The sequence below is a fragment of the Strix aluco genome, chromosome 8 (assembly GCF_031877795.1).
Source record: "Strix aluco isolate bStrAlu1 chromosome 8, bStrAlu1.hap1, whole genome shotgun sequence".
NCBI classification, from domain to species: Eukaryota; Metazoa; Chordata; class Aves; order Strigiformes; family Strigidae; genus Strix; species Strix aluco.
The window spans coordinates 13,887,001-13,908,779 of record NC_133938.1 but is presented as its reverse complement, the minus strand read 5'-3'; the positions used below and the strand labels follow the sequence as shown (position 1 = coordinate 13,908,779).

The 21,779-nt window shown below is 35.5% G+C and overlaps 1 protein-coding gene across 1 annotated transcript in view; it reads right to left on the bottom strand.

Moving 5' to 3' along the window:
* MIGA1 (mitoguardin 1) overlaps positions 1 to 21,779 on the bottom strand; it is a 44,582-nt gene that overhangs the window by 15,136 nt on the left and 7,667 nt on the right. The window contains exons 6-7 of the mRNA XM_074832341.1: positions 20,976 to 21,099; positions 3,030 to 3,130 (exon numbers count right to left, since the gene is read on the bottom strand). Coding sequence (XP_074688442.1) covers positions 3,030 to 3,130; positions 20,976 to 21,099 — 225 coding nt within the window. The remainder of the gene's footprint in view (positions 1 to 3,029; positions 3,131 to 20,975; positions 21,100 to 21,779) is intronic.

Sequence of the window (21,779 nt, the reverse complement as noted above, 5' to 3'; positions counted from 1 at the left end):
CTTGCCAAAGGTGGTAGCTATTTTGATCACTCAGTAGGTGAGATAGCAAGAATATGAAAAGGATACTAAACACAAGCTGATGGCAGACGGTCTCAAATGGGGAAGAAAATACCATTATTTATCACAGTATATACTATCATTAACTTAAGGCAAATGGTTGTGCTTACTATCCCTTCTGCAGTGCTTCTGAAAGCCTATGTGTGTTTAGGAACAGAAGTCTGTCTGGGCTTGGGGATGGCAACTGTCTGTCTAAATCATCTTCGTAAGGATCCAGCACCTGTGTATTGTAGGTGTCCAGACTGGCACAATACTGTATGAGAAGTTGTCAAATGCATGATCCTCAGCATCCTCTTGATTATCAGCCATAGCCAAGATGAAGTTCTGGCATACCCTACTGCTATCCTGTAGAGCTCATCAAAAGGGCATGTGATTTAAACTCTGCCAACTGTCCCAGTTTTGTACAGTTCTTTTCTTGAAAGCCATCTTCCTATGTTTTGTCCTAATATAATACAGCACAACATCTTTGTTGCCTCCTAAGCAGTATCCCTATCAATTTCCATCAAAACATCTATCTATGTCTTATTTCAGAATTCCCTGTATCTTTGCTGTTGTCTCTCCTAAGGGCAGTGAACTAAATCTGACTTGACTGTGTGTCAGCACTGAAACATGAAAATAGCTTCCAGTCTCTGAAACTGGAGTCACACAAAATACTTAGTCCTGCTCTTTGGGACAGGATGCAATGTAGAAGATGAATAACTGTCAACATACAGCTTGTAGCATGATGTGACCACAAAAAATGATGTTACTTTGTAATTTCCTGGCAGATGAAATTACTAATGATTCCAGTGAAGAGGGGCAGGGAATAAAAATCACACAGCAGGATACACACATATATGAATTTCAGATTTAAAAACTTGCTAAACATTTGTATCAGCACACAGTTTAGGATAGTTACTGAAATTGTAACTGCAATCGGGTAGCACAGGATGAAAGAACAACTGCCTATTTGCCCATTAGCTGAGACAAATCCAAAGCTGGAAAAGCCTCAGACTTCTTAGCCTAAAACATTCCACTTTTTTACAAGTGCAAGAATTAAAAAAATGAAAGAAGTAGGTAAGCAAGAAGCAGCTACCTGACATCATCATATCTAGAATAAAAAAATCTGGTATGTCAATTCTAATCCAGTTACATCAAAGTGTTACTATTCTATACTAATAGCTGAAATACACTGGAAAGTAGTTATTACTCCTTCTCATTACCATAGTTATTTGCAGTACAAATTTAAAGCATTTTTCCCCCAGAGGGTGGACAAAACCTTACATCAAGGTAACACTATTCGTAAGAGAAGACCAATTCACAGTTTTATTTTACCTGCACCACACGGTGATGCCCCAGTAGCTACTAGGAGAGAGCTAACTGACCCTGTAGTTTAAGCCTAGTGGCTGATATTTAATCCAGAATTTTGATGGTGTTCCAGTTTGAACACCAAACGTCAAGTTGTTTATGGCTTTGTTAATCTTCAAGACTCCTATCAGCTGAGAATTTTAACAGATTCTTCATTAAATCTGAGAAAGGAGATTGGAGAGCTTGTTCTATTGGCTAGAACAACTGGAAAGAGAAGGTCTTCATAAATTTGTTCTGGAAGAAAGAGTTGACAGAAGTGGCTTTGAGGTATCAAAATGTGAAGAATATTTTCAGGATATGTAAAGACAATTCTGTTGCCAATTTTGACTCAAATATTTCTTTCCCAAATACTGAGACAACTTGGCTTCAGGATAGGTTGGTTATTCCACTGAGGTGATACATTGTGGGTTTTTTGGTGTCTTTTTTTTTTTTTTTTTTTTTTAAGCCAAGCAACACAGATGAGCATAATGGACTATTCCCATCTTCACATATTTGCAAAAACACTAGGAAAGTTCATTGGGGAGAAGAAAAAAATGAAGTGTACATACTATAATGGTTTACAGCTCCTCTTCAGAGCTGACAGAGTTGAGGCAAGCTTGAATTTTGGTCTTGTCTAATTTACAGGAAAGAGTAACCAGTCTCCATAGACACAATCTTAGTTAGCAATGAATGCTAGGCATACTATCACAACTTAATGTGAAGTACTAAATCAAGGTAATCACAATTTAATGTGAATTACTAAACCAATGCAATTGGTGTTATGGAAAAGAAACTGAACAATAGGCAGTCAAAATGATAATTGCAAAGAATGTGTATGCAATTCTCTCCCTTTTTACAACTGTGAGTTTAGTAGCTCGGTTGTAGTGCATATATGATAGCAATATCTAACACAGAATGTATCTATTGAGACCAATTGCCTTTCCTGTAATTTGGAGAAGAGTACTATTCAAGATCACTTCAGCTCCTGAGAGACCGTAAAAGGAGATACTCCTCACTCAAATAAGGGTGTCGCTGTATATAAAATTCTTTCAGATACTTCAAGGGAACTGCAGCAGATTTCAGCTAATAGACAATGCCCTGTTATCCAAAGATTATTTCTTTATGTAATCTTTGTGGTCTTATCCAAGAAGATTAGGGAAAGTTAGATGAAGTGTATTATATTGTGCATGGGATGTACTACAATAGGTAGCTGTCAATTTCTAATAATTTCCTCTCCAAAAAAACCCAGCTCCAAAAATGACAGTCTTCTTCATACATCTTTATATTAGAGTAAGGGAATAGGGGGGAAAAAAAAAAAAAAGAGAATAGAAAAATGCAATTCATGGTGAAAGGAACTACTATAGCCTCAACTGATGGTGATTCTTCACTCATGAAAATCCGATATATTTTTCAAAAGCAACTTCTTTTTAGAAGGAGTTGGCGAAACATTCTGCCAACGCACAAAAAAAATTTAAAATTACTAGAATTCCTAGGAAGCTGGTTACAACTAAGCAAGGAAACCGCCTTTTTTTCCCCATAAGAGAAATACACTCTGCTTACAATAATTAACAAAAAAATAAGATTCTTCTGTTCACTGTTCAAATAGATCAATGAATCTTTAAAGAAGCAATCTTTAAGAGTCTTACCTCAGCTGTGGAAACAAAGGAGTCTGTTGATGCAATGCTTAATGTATCTCGAAGGCAGAAATCATCTGTATTATCCTTTACGGTAATGTCTGTATTTTTATCTTTAAAATAAAATTTAAAAACAACAACCAAAAAACTGATTATTAGACTATCAGAAAGTTCCATTTAAGTCTTGAAAGTGTGTTTCATGTATACTTCAATGTAGTACTTCAGTTGGAAGGTACGACATTGTAATACTATGAGAGTAAATTCTCCTATGACCCACTAACATATATAAAGGTTTTTTCTGTCTTTAAAGTGGACTTACAAACATTATCTGCAATGAACAGAGAGAAGAAAAAATATTTCCCCAGGGGTTTGGCCTTTTCTTTGGTAGACTTCTGAAGATCTATCTAAAGATATTACTTTGCTATATTGATCTAAACCCTCTGTTAAGTTTTTAACTTGGCTATGTTATATAACAAATGCTCAATGCTTTAGTAACCAAGAAATAATGTTCTAAATAAAAGTCCATTAATAAAAAACAGGTTTCAGCTTCACTTGAATGAATTTCATCTTCTACTTCTCATGCCTTTTTTCATTTGCTGGTTCTTCAGGAGTACAAGTGAAGTTTTTAATCTTCACTGTATCCTCTTTCCCCAAAAAGCTTTTCCACTGAAATAACACATCCTGAAGTATTTCCTATAGTACTAGAATTCTTAAAGCATTTAAAGTAACTGATATTTTTTGCTTAAAATAATCTGCAATACAGTTTCTCTCAGTTTTCCTTTATTTTATTCTCAGATTTCAACTGTTGCACATATTACTAGCATGCGTGGCTTCGTTTTCACCATACAGAAACACTTTCACAGAAGGATTAAATTCACAAGTCAGTAAGTCAGACTTTGGCTTTATGTACCCCATACTACACTCTCAGTAGAGCACAGGCATTTATTTTGGGTTACTTTACCTTCAGACATTACACATGTGTTTCTAAAAGTCTGTTTTATTTCCAACAGTCACCAGCAACCAGCTACCCAATGTCATCCAGATCTGTTGCTACGGCAATACTTCATAAACACTGTTACATAGCAAAATGGCCAAATGCCAGTATACTGGAATGGTTTACTCATCAATTGAAATGCTACAAATCCACATAACTTTACTATTATTTCAGTGGTTGTTATGGTTTTATTAGTTATGGACTTGGAATGACAGCTCAAAAATTGCACATAACAATAAATTTCTGTCTTTGAAACTATCCACTGAGAGGAAAAAATTATTAAAAGTTTGGACAAAGATTTTACTAGATTGAGTTAGGCAGATTCCTACTTGTAATCACACCACCAATATTCATATTAGCATCTCTGATTTTTTCAGATCATTCTTAATAGTTTGTTCTTTCTTTTGACCTCTTAAAATCAAGAGGAAAAGTACAGCAGCATCCAAGCTGGTTGAGAAACAATCACATACTGGAATCTGAAGAGCTGGAACAGAAAACCAAACTGTGGTTTGTAAAGCATTTGCTTGGTCTGGTAAGAGCAGATGGGTAACGTGATGTTTCCTTATTTCTAGCTCATAATTTGCATTAATCCCCTTCTAATATTACATGAAATGCTTTTCTAATATAACTTTTTCACAGAAGCAGTTGCTGAAACTGCAATAGTACTGTTAAACATAGGATGTACAAGGATGTATAGCCTGCTTGCAGATTTTTCCACTGAACCTCTCCTTTTGGCTAAGTTGTTTTCCATAATAGATTTGCAATTAAAACAAAAGTTTCTACATCTCACAGCCAGAAAAGCCCTCCAGCACCTGGTTCAAGTGCCATTTTCTGATCCTCCCAGTCTGTAGGCAACATGCAGCACTTACTTCATGAGAAGTAAACAGCTATATTCACAAGTAGCAATGCAAATTACAAACTCCTACAAGAGTAAAGCGTAGGCCATACTTATAAAGATCTTACTGATGGCTTTAATGAAGATGTTAAGGTAAGGACCCAATGCTTATGTACACAAAATGCAGCTGTCAAGTAGTCTCATATATCAACTTAGTCACAATCCAAGAAGGTCTCCACCACCCTCACAGGGAAGTCCCAACTATACCATGGACTGAAGACTCAAAGTCTTTGGATACTGTCTGATAATTTCTGTGCTGTTGGTGTTATATGTGAGTTTATAGCTCAATGACAACAATATATCCCCAAACTGACACTGAAGTATTTAACACTGGGCTATGTCATTGATTACATATAAATGGGAATAATGATATTTAACTAAAATTTATTCTGCATATATGTAAAAAAATAATTGGTGTAAATGAAGGAACCATAGAGTTTCCAGCCCAGAATACTACAGAATCAGAGATTCCTCTCTAAAGTTTGCATTCAGCCTGCTACAGATTACGTGAAGCTCTAAAGATAATAAGATTTTGAATACATCTATATTTGCTGAAGAAGTCATAATTCCAAGTCTTCTAATATGGGCCTAAAACTGTCACCTAACATGTTAGTTGAATATGGAATATCTCTGTTTTCACTCAAAGAAAATTCTCACTACTACAAAAGAAGGCACAAAACTGGCATGTTATGACAAAAAAAAAGATGGAAAAAAGGTTGGTAATGCTGAGTGAAATAATACCTTTGGCAAGTGATATGTGCATACAAAGCACAGCCTCCCCAAAGAAAACAAAACAGCCTTGTCAGCTATTTCCAACTTTCTGGCCACCACCACGCCAAGACCCTAAAATACCATTAGCCAAGCAGGTGCTTATCAATACCCATGCTGTGCAGAGAGCACACGATTATGAAAACGCTAGAGTGGAAATTAAGTTACAGCTGAAGTACATACCATGCAAGTACCAGGAGAACATTCTTGGACACAAGAACATGAAAAAAAGAAGAGACAGCAGCACAACGAGACTCCTGGAATGAACAGCTGCAAGAGGAACTCACCCACCAGCGGCTGCAACTGCTCATACACTCATCCCTGGTTCTTACGCAGTCTAATACCTTCAGGAAAGGAATACTAGCGAGTATGTGAACTTCAAATATATTTTACTTATGTGAGAAGCCAGGGAGTTATTTTGGGTTCATTTATATTTGTAAAGAGGATGAAGTAGAGTTTCAGACATGATACTGACAACAGTAACTGCCATCAAGACTCTTGGTTGTAGTGCCTTAAGATGCATACGTGGTTCTAAAGTTAGATTAAGGGTATCAAAAAAAATCCTAGCTTTACAAGATTTTGCAAACAAGTATCTATTTGAAACTAAGCAAGTTAAAAAAACCCAAACCAGAACAAAACTACTTCCACATCTATTCACAGAGTACTAATCTAGAATATTTATTTGTCTTTGCTCTGGTAGGTTCATGTGGTAAGACAGACCACAAAACTAACCCTCTAAACTCTCAGAGAAAAATCTGACCTTTGAGATGGAACTGCACATAAATTAACTTTTTAGCATTCAGTTGGGAAACATTCACCTTCACATAATGTTTTAAAATTCTGAAAACTGTTTACATGTTATCTTTCCTCCAACCCTGAATGAAACATGGCATGAGTTCTCAAGTGTATTTGGCACTTACGTGCAGAGGTTAAAAAAGGAAAGCACTTACCCACTGGCAAAGAACCCACTGGGAGTTAAGGAATTTAGTTCCATAGTTTAGCCATGGCTTCCTATTCTCCCCAGCCCTCCCACTTCAGTGAAACATCAGTGCAGTAATACACCACAAGCAGGAAGACAGGTGAGAGAGACTTGATAGACTCTGAAGAGGAAAAAACATTGTAAAGGAATCCACTTATGAAAAGTCAGGGTGCCCCAAGAGTAGCAGGGTCCCAGTATTCTGCCAGGCTACCACACAGACAGTCACTGTGTTGTGTGCTAATCAGGGCCCTTAGATGTGTGGCTTCATGCCTAGAGAAAGGAATTACAATAATCAAGTTCAGAGAGCACAGAAGCATGAATTACTACATAATTCAGTTTCAAGAGAATGTGTCACAGTCTTCTAGTTAGTCACAAGAGGCACAGTGGTTTGTCACCACTTACTGAAGCATCCAAAAGCAGCTTTATTTACATTTAGAAATAGTCATAACTCTGAGAGTGTTGACTGAATATTCATTAAAAAAATCATCAGTCCTGCCAAGTAGCTACTAATGTATCACATGAAGTCTTACAGGATGCACCTAGAAAGCAGTGACTTTTACTTTATGTGGTTTTTTATGAAAAGAAAACAATCCCAACCTTCAGATAGCACCTTCTGATGACTGGGTCATACAGCTACAGGTTAAAAAAAGGCAAGTCAATAATGGAGCAGGGTGTCCACACAGATCATTCTGAATTTAACAGTTATTGTTAAATTATGTGTTTACATTCTCCAGTAACACAAATATCTGGGTTCAAGAAAGTGCCTATAGCTGGAGGAATCTCACCTCACTGCATATAAACAAAGCTGTTATTGACTTCAGCATAAAAATATATTTCAGGTCAGGGTTTTTTGAAAATATCTAATCAAATCTACCAGTATGTTAGCATGTCTCATGGTTCTTTGTTGGGACCACTCTGATGCAAACTGAAGCGACAGATTCCTTAAAAAAAAAAAAAAAAAAAAACAACACTCCTCCCACTCCCACTAAACCCACAAAAAGACACTTCAGTGCTGTACAATCATCCAGCCTGGCTGTCAGTATGTGCTCACACCTCAAGTAGGTCCCCATTGTGAACACACAGCTTCTGCTCACCAGTACTGGACTAGGAAACTCGCCAACTGAAGCAGTAGTCTAATGGAAAGGAACAACTGAGGAAAACTGAGTATAGGACAGCACCAAGGACTTAGTATTTGCAATTTCACCCTCCTCCTAGTACTCACAGACCTATTTGAAGGTAAGATTTGGCTGAGCTAACTGCTGAGCCTTCAAATTACATCCTTAACAAAAAGCTTACTAGTTTTCATGCAGTGAATAATCTTCTGGTTTTGTGCAAATAGAAGGCCAAATCTTACTTCCTCAGTAAAAGTTGACTCAGCAGAGCTTTCATAATTGTTTCCAAATACAGCTATAATCTTCAAGGTCCACATAAAAGTCTTCTACTACAATACTCTCACACAGGTATACAAAGGCCCATTTTCCAAGACACTGAATGCTCACCTGATCATCATTATACAAAATACAAGATGGTCTTCATTCACTCTGTGTTCTGTATTTCTTACTTTGATGTTATTCTTAAGACAAAAGGAGTCCAGCTAATTAAAAGCTGAATGTGTACAGATGACAGTAATAAATTCTTCATGCTTAAATATAAACGAGTAGAGAATGCATATAAAAATTGAATAGTACAATCCATTAAGTTTATATACATAAGCAATAAAACCCACCTGAAAACTGAGATGTACTGATTTGCAATATTTGTCATCTGGAAAAAGATGAACTTGCCCAAAATAACCTTATCATCCTCAAGAGATTTTTCACATACTTTGGAAAGAAATAATAGCAATTTCTGGAATGTTTATAATAATTTGGTTATTTTCAGACCTTCAAGATACTGACTTTGTCCATAAAGTTATTTTATCTGCTGAGTACCACAGGTTTAATGATGTATAAAACAAAACAATATGGCTACTGCTCTTATATTATAAAACAGCAAAACCAAGCACCTTGAATGCTCTAATCCAGCAAAGACAGCACAAAGTGCTTGTGCATAAGTAGTCATTTTAGCCTCTACAAGTAAAAATCAAATATACCTAAGAAAGGAATTTAAATATAATTTATTTCCTGTGATCCATAGACACAGGTACATTAAATAACTCAAGAGTATTAGGAAATATTATATAGCTTTGGTACTCTGGAATAGTGATAAATCTTCTTTCAAGATTTAAATCTGCTGAACAACTTTTCCATAAATTTGATAACTGAACTGGAATACTTTCTGATAGTTGCAAATTTTTTTTTAAGCAAAGAAATTATCAAAAGGCTAGAAATATCACTGTGTTATAGAGAATGTGACCTATGAAAGCTGTCCCTGAATCATCGTGGCATGCTTTATTGTAAAATCAAAATCTCAAAATAGAAAGACCTCACCATGAGGAACTCTGCAATTCAAATCTCAAGGAAGAGGCAGAATAAACACATATGGTGCTAGATTGCCGAAATCTGAATTTTAAGAAAATAAAGCATCATCTAATGTGTATTTTATAACCTGAACTAACACATCATATGTGCTGACAGCTGAGAAATCAGCTTAGTAAACACAAAATAAATGTATGCGTATGTTCACTTCTCTGGTCTACTGCTCTGACTCTCTGCATGACATAGACTTCTGATCCTGAAACAGATTTGAGATTTATATCCTGTGTAAACTATGTGTCACTGTTAGGTCTCTCCCTGTCATACAGCTTTTCGTTTCTTTGAACATGTAAACTTTGATTATTCATAACTGCACATTACAAGTTTCTACATTCACACAGGGTTACAGTTTTCTGCAACTTATTTTCTTTACCCTGAAGCTAAAAATCAGTGGATCTTCCCCGATTTTAAGGTTTAAATCTCTCACAGAAGAATTTAATTTCTGATCACCCTCCCATTTTCAAGTCTAATAGTTTAGACAACAGTTTCTATACTTGCACTTGATTTGAGAGGGAAGATCTTGCAATCAAGTTTGCTCAGCTGTCTAATCTGGACAGAGTCTATTTAGATAGATATGCAACACAAAGTTGTCACTGTTTCCTCTTCATTGGCATACTCATTCTCCTGTAGTTCAGAAAACATCACATCTATTTTGTCCACAGCAGTCTAGTTTGAATTCCAGGGCTGCTTATTTTAAGATGTAGGCTGTCCACTGGGGATTTATAGCACAGCACTGTGAGGACTGCCAGATACCTTAGTCATCAGATTTGAGCGTCACTGCCTTGTCTTAGTTCTTCACATTCTAAAAACAAGCGCAACCTACCGCTATTTTTGCACAGACACTTTCTAGTGACAATGGAATGGTCTGTTCAACCACATTCAGTGTGATAGTATGTTAACTCATTGTGATGCAAAGCAGATTCAAAATGCAATGTTATATTTACAGAAGGAAGTACAAGGTTAACTTGAAGGCTTACACATCTCCAATTAGCTCCTTTAATACCCTTCCTACACTAGAGGCCTCCATAAGTAAGTTAGGTAGAAAAGTCTTCTCACCAGACTTGAGAGAGGAGTCTCACAAGTGAACTTATATCCCTTTTGCCTCAGTTCTACTACACCTGTGCAAGTCTACTAAAATCAGTGGGTACTTAAAGCAAGATGTTTACACAAGTGTATTACTAGCAGTATCCCTTGTTTCTTTGCAAGGTAGTTGTTCACTGTTACCTTCTTGGCTTTCCTACCATGCATCTTTTCACAGTAGAGCAGATAGTAGCACACCCAGGGATTAAAAATGACAAGAATAACCAGCAACTGTTGCTCAGCTCCTGAAACTTGTTGCTTTACAAAGTTTCCTAATTTGTTATACATAAAAAAGAAAGAGTAACCAGTTCAGTATGCTAGCATATAGACTATTTTGCTGGCCACAGCACAGGGCTATCCAACCAACCACAGGGACCATCCAACACATTCTCTTAAAAGAAGATTTTAAACACAAGATTGCTGGAAAGGTTTTTCTTTAGCCAGTATATTAGGCTTCAGGGATGTTGACATTTCAAAGCAAGTGAGACAGACTGACAAAAGGAACCCACATATTCATTTGTTCTTCCATTAAAAGAAAAATATATTGTCTAGCAGTTGGCAATTCCACTTACATGTATGAAGACAGTATCAGAAAAGAAAGATTGATACCTTTCTATCCCCAGAATTAACAGAAAAATAGAAAGACAGAACCAACTATCTAACTGGTGGTCCTCAGTGAAATAAGCATCAAAAGATGCAAATATATATATTTGATTTGGACTAACATTTGGATTCTGTATTCAGAATGAAGACTCTAGCATATCTGACACAGGCAAACTCTTCAGGGAGAGCACAATAACCCTAGCCTTCACTTGAACTTCAGGGCATAACTGTCTTACAGAATTCTGCAGTAAAACTACTCGGGAACGTGACTGGCTTCTGCAAACCCAGCTGCACACAGCATACAGTTTAAGAACCTAAATTGGCAAGACACATGCTTAACTTTAAACAATAAAGCTTAAAGAATATCTTAAGTGCCCAACTGATTGGGGCCTGCTTGCATTCCACTTGCACCAGAGAGTAGGAAAGAATGAGGTAAGAATCCTCAAAAAAATTGTACTGGATGAAGAGTTCTTCCTCTGGACCTTTAGTTTACTAACTAACACCAGTTACAAAACTCAAATTAAAAAAAACAAACAAACCACAATACTATAAGGTTGCTAAATGCATTAGTAACAACATATTAATACTTGAATTATAATGTAAGTAAAGATTAGTGCAACCTGACCCTAGAATATAGCTTGACACTGATTAGCAGCTACTCAAACAGAAGTAGTTAAAGCTGCTATCTAGTCAATATAATGGTTATCTGTCGTAAACTTAAGTAAAATAAAGAAAAGCTTGAATAATAAATGTGCATAATTTAGGCTATCTGGAAATATGTATCTGTTTACTTTTAAATACTTGCAGCATATCTGCATGTAGAACAAGGGCAGCTTTAAATAGCAGTAGAGAGAATAAAGCCTGGTGTGACAGACATGTGCTCTTGAATCAGCTACACTACAGCACTTTGCTACAAACAGGATTGCGAGGTACGGTGGGACATAGTGCACAGACCAGATATCCCACAAAGAATTAGAGAACTAACAGTAATTTATTTTTAAAAAGTTTAGCCTGAGCTGTCAAAAGGGAAATAAAACACATCTTAATTTTTTATTTAAAACACATCTTAAGTTTTTGTAAGTTTTAGTAATTAACTGCATAAATATATGCATGAGAGAAAAATGACACATAAATAATAAATTTTACTCCCTTGTTATTGTTCACAGAAACTTTTGCTATAACTTTCCACAAAAATGGATTTACTCCCACATATAGGTTAAACTTTGAAACATTTCAAGCTGAAACAAAAGTTTAAGAAAATTCTAAGATATAAAAAGGCCTTTAGGAATGATACTTACATAAGCTACTTGTGCCTCCCATACATTATAGGGTAAACTTATGTAAATGAACGTGTATTGTTGTAGCAATGGGGTATGGCTAGTACTAAATAACAAGCCTAGTAAACAACTGCTATGAGGATATGCTACAACCATTTATGTCAGGCTGATGGGTCAGAGACTTTGACTTAAACAGCAGCAAGATTTAAACATAGTAGACACATCAGTTAAGAAAGGTTGTTTGCTTTTGCATGTGTGCACACAGACACATTTTCATTTTAAGACCTTGGAAATAAATTACAGACAGAAGTTCATCTATTTTAGTCCTAACTGAACTAATGAATTAGTAAAGGAACTATAGTGTAGAGAGCTACACTTGCTGATTTTATACAATTCTGTCAATATTCCATTTTGATATTGTGCTCAAAAGCAATCAGAAATGTTCAAAATGTTGTTTCTGCACTTTCAAGATTAAGCTGCAAAGCTAAGAGAGCTGATTACCTTTGAAGTTTTTTCAAACTCGAAGCTATCACTGTCTATATCTCCCCCACCCCGTTCTGGCTCCCCTTCCATCATTTTGCCCAAGAATGTTTCAGACAAGCCTCTCTTAAAAACAGACTTTAATGCAAGAATAAATTGTTTTAGTAGAAGTTCTAAAACAGGAATTAGCCCTATGGGCCAAAACATGTTCTTGATCATCAGTTTATATAACCTCACACTGTGATACTCCAGCCAGAAAAATAAACACTTATCCCGTCCTCACTACTTGCCATCTGTCTGGTATGATTTTTCCTGCCTCTGGAACATTTATATTCACAATGTATATAAACACATAGAAGTTAAGTGTATGTACATCCTTTTTAGTAAGAAAAAGAATTTCTAAACTATAACTTGTTAAGAACATACCATAAGAACATGTGAGAGGAGTTAAAAAAAAAAAAAAAGCAGTAACTTTCTGCCTTTGGAAGACTGTTTCCACTTATTCTACACACCACTTTTCAGAAGTGTTCAAAATGAAGACAAGTGGTTATTAAATCAAGCCCTGATGTGTGGGGAAAATGATCAGTTTTCTTTACACAAAAAGAAGGTAAATACGTGTACTTTTTTAAAAGGTTTGGAAAAAAAAAAAACAAAACAAAAACAAAACCAGGAGAAGCTATTGACTAAAACTAAGCACTAGAATGGCCAACAAAAAAGATGCAAAAAGAATGCTCAAAAAATATGCCTTTAAAGTAGCGTTAGTCATGTGTGTTTGCTGTTGTGGGGTACGTTATAAACACATAGATAATACAGCACATGTTAAAACTAGTCCTAGTTGAGTAATATTGTGGGGTATTAACTGCATAAACTGCTGTACAAATGGTCCTTACTCATGTACGGAACTGGAACAGCTTCATTCTACTTCCCCCTTTTTATCAGGGATTTAAAATTGATGGGCAGAGAAGAAAGGAAAAAGAAGGTGGTAATCAGAGTTTGCCCGGGTAACTATGTGGAACGAGGAAGCTCATGCTAAGAAGAGATCTGGGGAAAGAGACGACTGCAGCTGCTCAAATGTTGTAAGGAACAAGCAGAAACAGTTGAAAAACAGCAGATGGATTTTGTGTTAGGAGGACTGATCAGGGAAGCACAGGAACAGCTAACTGAACAAAGGTTGGGGAACTAAATCAGGTAGTTGGACTGTGGCTCAATTATGAGCAGCCTTTAGAGCTAAAAGGAGGAATAGCTTGTGTTTCATTTGGAGAAGCTCCTGAGGGAGATAGCTTAAGCAAAAGAAATAATCTGGTCAGAAGAATGAGTAAAGGTGATTTTTATAAACAACAGTTAAGTCCATGTGAGAGAAGCAAGTTTTAAATGGACAAGGCAAGACATGAGAACACGTCAGGAGTCAAGAAGTGAGAGAGACAAGGGCTTCAATAGGAGTTTTGGTGTGGAGAGAAAGAAGACAGGTTTCAGGGATGCCATTTAAGGAAAAGCAACCAAGTGTATAAATAGCCTGCATGGTTGGATTTAAGAGCAAAGCTGATGGGCAAATGGTAACAAGGGTCCTCAAAAATCAGAAATGGACTCTTTCTGATCTATTGGAAGTGTTTTTGGAAATTTCTATGCGTATCACCCCCCAAGCTAACATACAGCAAGTGACCTTGAGTTCTCCAATGTTGTTGGTTCAGTGTACAGTAAAACAGATTATTTTGAGACACTGCTGAAAAGACTTCAGCTAATCTGTTTCACTACGCAATGAAACTTCAGCTTTTAAGATAAACACAAACATACACTCCAGGTTATCAAATACCAACATAAAGATACAGATTATCAAATACTAATCTTTTTCAGTACCAGTAACTTCACTGCAGGTCTATTCAAAGCTATTTTGAGTTTTTAGTACAGTATTGCCAAAATTAAGAGTATCACTGAGAAAGCCAAGCATTATAATCTTTTCATAGACACATTTGGAGAAATATTTTTGTTTACAGTTTTAATTGAACTTTTAACTACTAATCTTACTCTACTATTCAACATTGTGCTTAGGTGCTTTCTGGTAAAGAATTTTGTTGAAGGCAATTTAGAAAGGAAGCACAATTTATATTGGGCAAATATGCCTTTAAATGAAAGTCCTAAATACTATTCACAGCAGAAGACATACTATCCAATTCAAACATCTGCCCTTTAAGTATCTATTGTGAGTCAGAAATAAGGAGTTGCAGCAATAAGTTGCAATACAAGAGACCTCACAGTGAAACGCAGTAAGCTTCAGCAGTTACTGAACTTCCATAAACTCTAAGAACTAAATTATGTTCAAAATATGAATTATGTTTTTAAAAATAGGTTTGGAATAACTTTTCTGGGCTTTTCCTCAGACCTAATAATAATTTTCTTTCTTTTATAAGAGCATTTCTTGGGATGAATATATTTCCACACTTAAAGAAAAAGCTATTGTTTTCTTTTGTTTTGATTTCAATTCTCTTTCAGCCACTAGAAAGATGTCTTCTCCTTCTCCAAGAAATTAAGATATCACTTAATTTAAAATTATCTTCAAGGAACACAAAGCAAGCAAACGTTTTCAAACTATCATAAAAAGTTATGCTGCTTTGAAATTATTTCACAGTATGTACTACTAGAGCACACCTATATGAATTATTACGAATTGCTCAGCCCCTCATTGGAGCCTGAGAATTAGAAACATTTCTTGTGCATATAAAACATAATATTCTCAAACAAATTTTTCCATTAACATTTCAGAGGCAGGAAGGAGAATACAGGCCCTAGATATTCATCTGTGGACAGTAAAACATTATAGAAGTCTGTATTAATAAAATATATAAAAACGAGCTTTCAACAGCTTCACTGATTATGCAAAGATTTTTTTGTTTTAAGAGCAGCTGGAGAAAAGGTTTCTAATATGCAAATATGTTTTCCAAAGAGTTTTGTCACTAGGTTAAAGGCTGTGCTTATTCTCTCCAAAATGCCAAGCATATCTTTGAGTGTGAGAAGAAAATTAAAAAAAGAAACAGACAAACCTTCCAAGAGAATCATCCAACAACACAGACCTTTGTGAGAGATCTTTTACTGCAGTGGCTCAAACAATTAATTTGTTTTAAATTATATAATTAATACAAAAAGTAAATGTTTTTTTAAAATAAAAAAGTAACCAATGCATAGGTATTAATGTTATTATCAAAAAGTTTAAGGGCCAGTGTACAGAAGTCACCATTAGTTTGAGTGCCAGCATTTCTTTTTACAGTAGAAGTCAAAATAATAATATGAAGTATTATGAATTCAGTACTGACAAGGAGCCCTACAATTTGAGAATTTTCCCCTCTGACCTGCAATTCTGCTAGTAAGTAAAGCTATTGTTTCTTTCCTAACTCTTTGCATTCCTCCCAAGTTAGCTCAACTAACATTTCAGTCTGCTAGAAAAGATCTAAAAAGGAAAAAAAAAAAAAAAAAGAACTTTCTTCAAGGACAGACTGCAGGAAGTATTGTAAGCTTTTAACCCTCTAGCCCCTCACTTTCACCCCTTGGAAATAACAAGACGAATATTTTGTTTCACAGTTTTCTGCCAATTGCCTCCTTCTTGATTCAGAGCAGCTTATAGCCTGCCTCAGGAAAGCCTGTTTCTAGGCTTCCCATGTTGTTTCACAGTCCTAAGAGGATCAGCACAAAACCAGCAGCAGTTCAGCCCTACATATTTGTTTTAATTTCATGTCCAGAAATATTTCTGCTATAGAAATCCTATTTTAGCTTGCTGTTTTATATGATAATGCTAGAAGTCCAGTGGAGAATGCAACAAAAAGGAACATAATTGCATTCCGTTATTTTGTCTATTTAAAATGCAAGTCTTTTCCAGGGCTATATTTATTGTTTATCACTCAACAATAGCTTACAGAGTTGAAAATTATTATTTGCAATTACTTTTAATATTACTATTAATAGAATTCTACCCACAAGGAGAAAAGGTATTTATTTATACCTGTATCTTCTGCACTGCTGGAAGTTAAATATTCAGAAATATCTGGAAGAGAGAATATTTAATTTACATATAACTAAGAAACAAAAGAAACACTTGGAGGTGCTCATTTACACAAGAACAGCATGCAACCACTTCAAGTGATGATTGCTGGCTCTGACAAGCTACCTTTTACCTGTCATAGCAGACAGAAGAGAAGCACTTTCAGCCACATCATGAAAGACAGTGGTTACAGTGACAAGCTGTTGTATTGTATGTTGTATGTTACCATGGTCTCCTCCAGAAAGCTGTTTCTCAAAGCTGGTTGGCAAATTGTTTATCATGTCAACCAACTTGAACCAGTAAGTGAGATCACAAAATGAAAAGCAAGTCTGTGGTATGATTGATCAATGGCAGCACTAAGATCTTAATTTGATTAGGGAGACGGAAATGATGGTCTGGGAAGCAATACATTTAAAGGTTCTGGGAAGGAGCAACATCTGTGACTAGTAGACAAGTAGGGGAGAGTGTGGTTTCAGGAGCCCCAGAAGTCTGACATAAGATTTTAGAGAGAAAGCTGAAAACCAGAAATTGATGGAAATTTTTACCTTTGAAAGTTTCCTTCCTGACCAAATTTGGAGTTCATTATAACCCAGGGTTTCTGAATAAGAAGTGCTAGTCAGACATTTGTGTAGCAAGTCTTTTGATAACACTTGATAGCATTTGTCCAACTGTCAGAGCCCTGTCTCCAGCTGTGGCTAATCACAAATGCTTCAGATGCAGAAAATGGAAGAAAAATCCACAAACTATATCTAACCATCATGTGTATAAGAGAAAAAACAAAGCAAATAATTTTGATTACTCTTGTGAGTCAACAGTTGAAACCCTGAAGCTTAAAAGCTGGTTATAAGCATTCTAACAACAAGCTACAAGTGTTATGATCCTATTAAGGACAACAAAAGTTTTTTCTTGTTCACTCCAAGGCCCACAAAAGAAGAAAAAAGAGCAGTAGTAAGGGGAAATGCTTAAATACCAGAAAGACCACAATGACCATTTACCCCCAAGTCCATCTCTTCCTCTCAAAGAGGAATAAAAATATCCCTCAAAACAGCATCCAAAAAAAAAATCTTTATCTAAAACACTGAAATACCCTCAATATGCCTCAGAGGCAACTTACTTCAGAACTTAACTTGTTTCACTTGAACAACCAGAAACTGGATCTGGTTATGACTTTGACAACAAGGTCTACAAAACCCCCAGCACCACATACCTTTTCCATGTGTAAGTAGCTATTCAGAACAAGTAAGTCACCTCTCAGTATTTTCTTCAATAAGGAGCTGGACATATGCAACTTAAACCACATATTAGCTTGCTTTTCCAAAACATGGATCATTTTTATGGCTTGTTTTGAGCTGTCTAGTATTTCCATATCTTCTGAAACATGAACAACAGAACTGGACACAGTATTCTAAAAACATAGAAAAACAAGATTGTATCTCTGTCTCTATGCTCATGCTGTCCTTTTCAAACAGCCAAAGATTAGCAGTGGTGTTTTTTCTACAGCACTGTGCTAAGAACTTACACTGACTGTGATGCATAATTTTCCTAATGCATTCCAAGAGTGTTTCTCTATTATTTTTCTTTTAAAATCTCTCACATGTATGTACAATCCATACTTTCCTGGATTCAAATTAATTTGTTAAGATTGTAACCATTTAAACAAATAATTCAGATCAATATTACTAAACTTTCCTTTTCATTAATTCAATGCTTTCAATGTCTTAAATGATTTTTTAAAATCAATTTCCAGCTCTACAAATGATTTTATCAGCTATGTAGTTGATAAAGTTACAATGTTTGACCAAACATCTTCGCTAAAAAGAAAACTTTTCCCTTAACAGTGGACAGAAGTATAAACAAACGTTCATGTCCATGAGCTATTATCATCTAACGTGTGCTATATCAATCCCCCAAATTGCAGATCTCTCAAAAATCTACAGTCCAAGAAAAACTACCTACCCTGAAACCATACCAGCTGGCACTAATTACACCTTTTATTATGTTGTCTGTGGTAACAGAACTGCAGATTAGCAACACTATTTCACAGGCATGTTGCTTAACTTGGGTGTTGGAGCTCTAGGGTGGTTTGCTTTTTAAGATTTGGAACTAAACTGGCGATTTCCCAATCATTTGGAACATTTTGCACCTTCCAAGATTAGTGAATAGTAAACGATGGATTAGGGTGCTTTCTTTATCTAGCTTCTTTAACAAATTTTGGATATAAATTGTCCAGGACTACTGATTCAGATTTACCAGATGCTGCCTCTTCTGACACAAATGATACACATTCCTACTACAGAGCAGAGGCACCTTCATTTCTGTTTCTGTTCAGAACTGTCATTTGTATTCTGCAGTAGGATATTATTCTTAGTAGTGTAAAGAATACTGTACTATCTTTATTTGTTTTGGTCACTGGGATTTCATAATTTTCTTGGACTTGCTTTTTCTTGTGGCTCTTGAACCCTTACATCCCTGTTGTTGTTAATACCTGCACATGTGTACACACATACACACACAAAAAGGAAAACAAGTGATCGATGTTTATACTAGCCTACTTCCTAGAAGAGTAATACAAAGCTTTCAATAGAAGTGAAACAAAATAAGTATTACATGTTAACATGCACATTTTTGTGTAGTAAAGGAAAGTCTGTTGACAGCAGCTTTCATTTTCTTTCACTAGATTACCAAATTAAAAAAAAAAAAAAAATTAAAAAAAGGGAGGGGGGAATAAACCCACAAGAGAGCATCTAGGATTCTCCCAAACATACTTTTCTGTCCCTTCCAGGAAAGTTACTAAAAAACTGTCAATCTCAAAAACGTCCTACTTCAAACATTCATACACTACACTCAGTATCATATCCCACAGGAAAGTAAACTAAGAAATTTTGAGTGAATAAATGTTTTTATATTGAGTATTGAACAAAATCATCCTCTGTATTAAATCTTCCAAGCACCACAGTGCTTGGAAGCAGATGATGTTCTTCTGGTTTTGTTCTGAAAAATTCTGAAAAAGTGAAACATTCTCTAATATATTACTTGCTGTTCAAGCCACAAATCCAAGATAATGCTGAAAAAGCCCCAAATCCTGAACAGTGAAAACACTACTCACTAAACCACTTCTTTACTTGTTTTCCTCACTCATTTGGGCCAGCACAAATAAAATTCATAATAAAGTAACAGGCATCTACTCAAGAGATCACAAATGTTTTCTACAAAGAACACTTGGAAGGAATTCAATTCTCGGAATATTCGTGATAAACAAGAATCCAGTTATCACATCTTAAAAAAATAAAATACAAATTTTCCAGGGTAACCAAGCAAAACAATAATTAAACACATTGAACATCACATTGAGTCCTTTGAATACCATTTTATTAATTTTGCCTGAAGACAGAAATTACAAATAAACTTGTAATTTAATAATGGATATACAATGCAACTTTATTTAGGGCTTATGGTTTCAGACACCAAAATAAAACATTCAAACTCTTTTCTGCTTTAAGAATTACATTAACAGGTGTGTGCAGATATGTCAGAAAGCCAACTCTGACCTAAATTTAATTTCCACCTTACTCAGAGCTGTATTTAGTAACATGAGGGCTAAGAGATGAGAGTACTGCCACCTCGTGTCAGTCAAGCTGAAGCCTAACAAACAAGACCACTGACTAAAACTAATCCCAGAACATGTTCCGCCTTTAAAGTCTAACAGCTGAGTTCAGATGCTTGATCTTGAATTATGAAAGAGCATAACAGTATCAGCCTTTAAGAACATCTTAAACTAATTCTTTAAATAATCAAACTATCTGTACTTAATCAACATGTCTGGCAGCAGCTACTCATTATATTTGTCATTTTAACATCCTGGTTTTAGTCACTCATAACCGTGAAAAATTTCAGTCACCAGGGAGAAGAGCTTTGGTAACAGATATCTGTTTCAGACTCAGTCATTCTGGTTTGGTTTTGGTTTTTTATAAAAAAATTATGACAAACCAAAAAAAGAAAAAGTACATGCATACAGAGTTTGACAGTTCAAAAAAGACGTATGTCTTTTGAAACACTCTAATACACCCATGCTATAAAAAGGGTCATATATTCTTACTGCATAAATATTTAAATACCCAAGTAAATATAAACTTTAGAAAGTGGAGAAGTATTATGAAAATTCTCAAGTATACTGACAAGACACAAAGAAGAAAATTTCTTCTCAGTCCATTCTTATCTAAAATACAAGCACTACATCAAATATTAAATAATGTAAAGAACCTGGGGGTTTTTTTTGTTTATTTACTGATAAATGTATTTCTGCTCAGTGGATATTTCAGTGACTTCCCCACCCCAGGAGTCATTATTACAAGCAATATTAATGTAAAATAGGAGTACTCACCAATATCATTAGCTAGAGAAGCAGGATCAGAGGCCCCAAGGGTGGCTTCAAACTCCTCTTGAAGACGATAAGCTCTTTGAAGAAGGGATTCAAGCTTATGAATGAATTCAGCACTAATGATATCCTGCAAGAAGACAGGCATTAGAAGATTTTCTATTTGTTTGCAGTCTGTAAGATTCCTTTGTAAAATCTAAGAATATTAAGCCTTCAAAGAGCAAACTGTGCCACATCAATTTCCTACAAACCGCACAAGGACACTGTCAGATGAATACTTCAACATCCAACGTATACACACATATTTTATTTAGTGTAATAAAAATAAAATCTAAATTTTAAAATACTTTTGAATGATCCATGATGTTTACTGCACTAGAAATAATGAAAGCCACACAGGTGTATGTTTATTTCAAAATTTAGTTCATAAGAACAAAGGAATACAAATAAAGTTCAAGCATATTATTTGTGAATATTCATAAATGGATCATCTTTCCCAAGACCTTTATCTTTGCTAAGCAGATATCCTCTCACGTGGTCATAAAAGAAAGGGATGACCCAAGGGATTTTGTGCATAGAACTAGTATATTTGGTATCTCGATAATACCATCCAGAAGCAAACACTGATGCAACAGCAATTACCAAAAAATAAATAAAGCTAATTCCCTTCCCTCCCCCTCCTCCAAATAACCAACCAAAAAAACCAAAAGGAACAAAGTTAGGTGTCCGTTAAATGCAATAACACTAAATTGGAAATTTGAATTCATTCTCAGTTTTGGTAATTGAATTAGAAGTTAAAAAGATTCAGGT